General features: G+C 48.6%; 1 protein-coding gene across 4 annotated transcripts in view; it reads right to left on the reverse strand.

Moving 5' to 3' along the window:
• EBF3 (EBF transcription factor 3) overlaps positions 1-4144 on the reverse strand; it is a 120869-nt gene extending 116725 nt beyond the window's left edge. For all 4 annotated transcript variants that reach the window (XM_083866418.1, XM_083866417.1, XM_083866416.1 and 1 more), the window contains exons 1-4: positions 2852-4144; positions 2468-2624; positions 1952-2015; positions 1138-1193 (exon numbers count right to left, since the gene is read on the reverse strand). In XM_083866418.1, coding sequence (XP_083722544.1) covers positions 1138-1193; positions 1952-2015; positions 2468-2624; positions 2852-2985 — 411 coding nt within the window. In that variant the 5' untranslated portion in view covers positions 2986-4144. The remainder of the gene's footprint in view (positions 1-1137; positions 1194-1951; positions 2016-2467; positions 2625-2851) is intronic.
• Positions 4145-4499: the final 355 nt, after the last annotated feature.

Genomic DNA, 4499 nt, shown 5'->3' on the forward strand with positions numbered 1-4499 from the left:
CCACCCTGACCCGCGGGGGACTCTCCAGCCCGTGCCTCCGGGGCTGCAAAGTTCCCCAAAAAATAATGGATTTGGGCAGGCTGGCCCCGGGCGGCGGTGCAGAACAGGCTGCGGTGTTACAGCCCGCCACACTGCGGGAATGGTTTTAATTTCCAGCGCTGGGATCTGATTTCCAGAACACTGGAAATTATTCCACATTCTCGCTTTCCTCCCTATTCCTCCAAAAAAAGATTTTTAATATATACTAATTAAAAAAAAAAAAAAAAAGTCATGAAATGTCTCTCCGGAAAAAAAAATTAAAAAATGAAAAAAAGAAATAAAGTTGATTAAATCCCAAGCTCTGTGTCTGTAATTGCTGTGGTGCAACGCTGATAACATGTAGTTATCATCGGAAAAGTTGACCAAGACAGGTTAAATAATTTAATAAGGAACTGCTTGTAATTATGCTATTTACAAGGTATGACAGAGGTTTGAGGAAGAAACAGAAGCTGATCTCAGGGAAATGGACGGGTTTGGGTGACCCCTGGAGCATGGAGTTTGAATTATGGAGATGGGGGGCTGAGAGGTGAATATGGACTAGAGGAGAACAAGATGACTTTTCACCTCAGCACATTTAACTTTTAAATCCAAATAAACGTCTCGCGTTACTGGCTGGTGGCGTTATAAAAGAAAAAGGACCGATTCCGGCCAATTTCAGAGCGTGGGGAAGGGGCTGCCCTCTCCTCACCGAGCAAAAACATCGCCAAAAAAAAAAAAAAAAAAAAAAAAGTTACAGAGGGGGAAAAGTGCATTTAAAAATAAATCTGGGTAACTCGGTGGGATTTTTTTTTTCCTCTTTCCTTTCTCCCTCGCTAAATTAATTATATCAAACATCTGTTCCCATGACGTTGTCCTCGATGCCACACACACCACTGAATGAGCTCAACGCTGCCTCGAAGAGCCACGACGCACCTTTTTTTTCTCCTCTTTCCCAAATATCCTCCGGTAGCGGGGCTCTCCCTCAGCAGCCACCTGATTTACTCAGGTAAATGAAAAGTAGACGCGCGGTTTGCTGGCCCCCCCACCTTTCCAAGCCGAGGCAAAAATACAACACAAACTTGGGAAGTGGCGCGGTAAGGAAAGCGTAAACTTTCTCACCTGTTTGGTCATGGAGTCTATTAGCCGAACGTACAGGTCCTGCTCTGTCCTGACTCCTGCGGAGGGAAAGCACAGCCAAATTCCGATCAGGATTTCGGGATGAACCCCCCCCCCAGTCCCACAAGGAAAGGATGAGGTCAGGCAATTAACCGCAGCGGGCAGGGATCGGCCCCGCGCCGGCTGCAGGAGAAAAATTCAAAATTCAAAAAAAAAAAAAAAAAAAAGAATAACGATAAAAATTCTCCAGGAATCAGCCGGTGAGGGAGTTGTGTGGAGCCCGGCGCTCGGGGGGACGTGACCGAACCAACCCCCCCCCATCCCCAGGCCGGGCTGGCTGCGGCCCCACGGCCCCGGGGAACAGGCGGCACCGCGGGCGCGGAGCGGCCCCCGCGGCTTTTCCGCGCCCGAGGAAGCGGCTCCCGCTCTGCCCGCTCACCCCATCCCAATAATTACCATCAATTCCCCAAACTGGGGAAAAAAAAAAAAAAAAAAAAAAAAAAAAGTCCCTTAAAAGTGCGGCTGTGCCCGAGCAGCCATCGATCCCCTTTTTTTACTTTCCACTTCAAGCCCAACCGGTTAATCATGTGAAGTACCATTGACTTATCGATCCTTTATGTTTTGTTTTCCTTATATGCCAAGGAAAGAGCCGTGTTTACACGCGTGTAATTTTAATCTCGAAATCTTTATATGCTCTATCCCCCTGCTCACCCCCCCCCCCCAAAAAAAAAAAAAAAAAAAAATAAAGGCCTCGGAAGGAAAATTGAGACTTTCCTGCGGCACACGGACGCTCAACAACGAGAGAACGACAACTTACCGTTGCTATACAATAACTGAAGTTTATAATGAATCCCATTGTTAGTTTTTTCATTGTTTGGCTCCTGCAAGTAACGATAAATAATTACATTTAGCATGAAAAATACCGCCCTCCTCCTGCTGCCCATTTTTCTCCTCCCTGAAGCGGCTCGGAATTAACAGTTTGCACAAATTCAGCCCACGGTCACTTTTTTCTTTTTTTTTTTTTTTTTCTTTTTTTTTTTTTTTTTTTTCTTTCCTCCCCTCTCTCTTTCTGGTGTGGAGCGCTGATGATGTCATTAGCTCGGCGCAAATATGTCATGTTTTGCCGTTTTGTTTTTTTTTTTTCCCGGCGTTTAAAATAAGTGTAAGTTTTAAGGCCGGGGTGTGTTGGGAGCGGGGGGAGCCACACGTGGTGTGCAGTGCCGGCAGGGAGAGCTGCCCTGCTGGGAACCAGCTCTGCTCCACTCCGGGACGCTTTCAAAAATAAAAATTAAAAAAATAATAAAAATATTTGAGATTGAACCGGCAGACTTACTTTCTCTTTCTCCACAAAGTCCACAAAAGCTGTTCTCTCAATCTCCACCGGCTGTCCCTGCCTGTCGTACAGAGCTAAGACGAAGTGGAAAAAATTGGATTTTCTGAGATTGGAAGGCGGCTGTTTCTCGAAATGTGCCCGAGCCAGCCCCACGCCGCTGCGGGAGAAAACAAGACAAGGCGTGGGTGAGAGCGGCGGGAAGGGGCGCGCAGGCTCCGCGGCCGCGGGGGGACGCGGGGAGCGCGGAGCGGCGCGGAGCGGGGAGGCTGTAACTGATACGGGGCGGGCGGGGGGGGGAGTTAAGGGGAGGGGGGGGGATTTACGGCCGGGATGAGAAATACAGGAGGAGAAAAGCGGCGGGAGAGGAGGATTTGGCAGACGTACCTTTGCGCGGCCGTGTTAGCATCCACCACCCCAGCAGTGTGCATCCACGAGCGGACCGGGTTCATCCCACTGCCCAGCGGTTCCTCTTTCATGGTCGTCCCGCCTCTCGGTATATTTTCCTGAATCCCAAACATTAAAACAAATTTGGGCAAAACCAGCTCCTAACCAAAAGGGGTTAAAATTGAGGGAAATGTCAGATACGGGGTGGGTCGGTTGTTGATTTTCTCTCTTTCTCTCTCACTCTCTCTCTCTCCTTGGCGACTGGAATATAAGAGATGACTTTACTCCCTGTGATCAGTAGGAGAAAAGCCCAGTTCAAGTCTTGCTTCCTTCTTCAATCTGTCCTGTATTGGCACGACATAAACAATTTACTGAGTACTTCTGTGCGGCGACTTGGATGGCGTTCCAGTTTGGTGGTTAAAAAAAAAAAAAAAAAAAAAAAAAGAAAAAAAAAAAAAAAAAAAGAAGGAAAAAGTATAACTGCAGCCGGCGACACTGCGAGATGGCTTTTTTTTTCTTTTCAGGGGGGAGGGGGGGAGAAAAAAAGAATAAATATTTTTGTTGTTGTTGTTCGCAGACGCGCTCAACGTGGTGTCATCCTAGTAAAAACCGGCTCGGCAAAAAAAAAAAAAGCTTCAGGACACTGCTGAATCGACCACTTTCTGGCAAGGCTCTCCTGCTCCAAAAGACAAATAAACGGAGGGGGGAAAGAAGAAGAGAAAAAAAAAAAAAAAAAAAAAAAAAGAAGAAGAAGAAAAAAAAAAAAATCCTGATTACCGCGGAGGTGTTGCCGGGCACACGGGAGAACGGGGCGCGGGCCCGTGGCGGCTCGCGGAATGGACGGAGGCGCGCAGAGCCCGGCCCTCCCTCCCCGAGGAGCGCGCCCCTTCCCGGGAGCCGGGCCCCCGCCGCCGCGGGAGACGCGCCGTCACCGCGCACGTCACACACGGGGCGGGGCCACGCCCAAATATGGAGCGCGGGCTCCGGCCGCGCGCGCCCCCCCCCGGGCCCGCCCCGCCCACCCCGCGGCGACAGACACGGCGACAGCGACAGTGACAGCGACAGCGACACGGCCCCCGGGCCCGGGGCACGGCCCGGACAGCCCGGAGCGGAGGGGGCGCGGAGGGGGCGCGCCGGACAAAGGGGCGATGCGGGGGCGCCCCTGCCCTGCAGCGCCGCGCTATAAACCCCAGCGGCCGGGGATACCTGTGCTGGAGACTTGGTGCGCCCCGGCGCCGGGGCCGCCTGGCCAGCTGCGCCTCTGTATCCCCACAGAAATATTCATTTATAGTCTTTTTTATATATTTATATGCATTTTCATAGACTGCTATATCTCCATATATCTTTATATATCTTTATATATCTTTATATATTGATATATTGATATATATTGATATATATTGATATTTTATATTATTATATTTTTTCTTGTATATCTCGACATTCTTATATATATTGATATTTTATACGTATTGATATTTTTCCTATATTTACATGTTATATCTATATATCTCCTCCTCAAGTGATGAGCCCTTTCCGTCCAGTGTGGGCTACGACTTCCTTGTACTATTTTTTTTAGTATCTTTTTTTACTATTATTATATATATATATATATAGTATTTATTTTTTGGTGAATTTCCCACCTCCC

This window comes from Zosterops lateralis, assembly GCF_965231275.1.
Source record: "Zosterops lateralis genome assembly, chromosome: 8".
Classification (NCBI taxonomy): Eukaryota; Metazoa; Chordata; class Aves; order Passeriformes; family Zosteropidae; genus Zosterops; species Zosterops lateralis.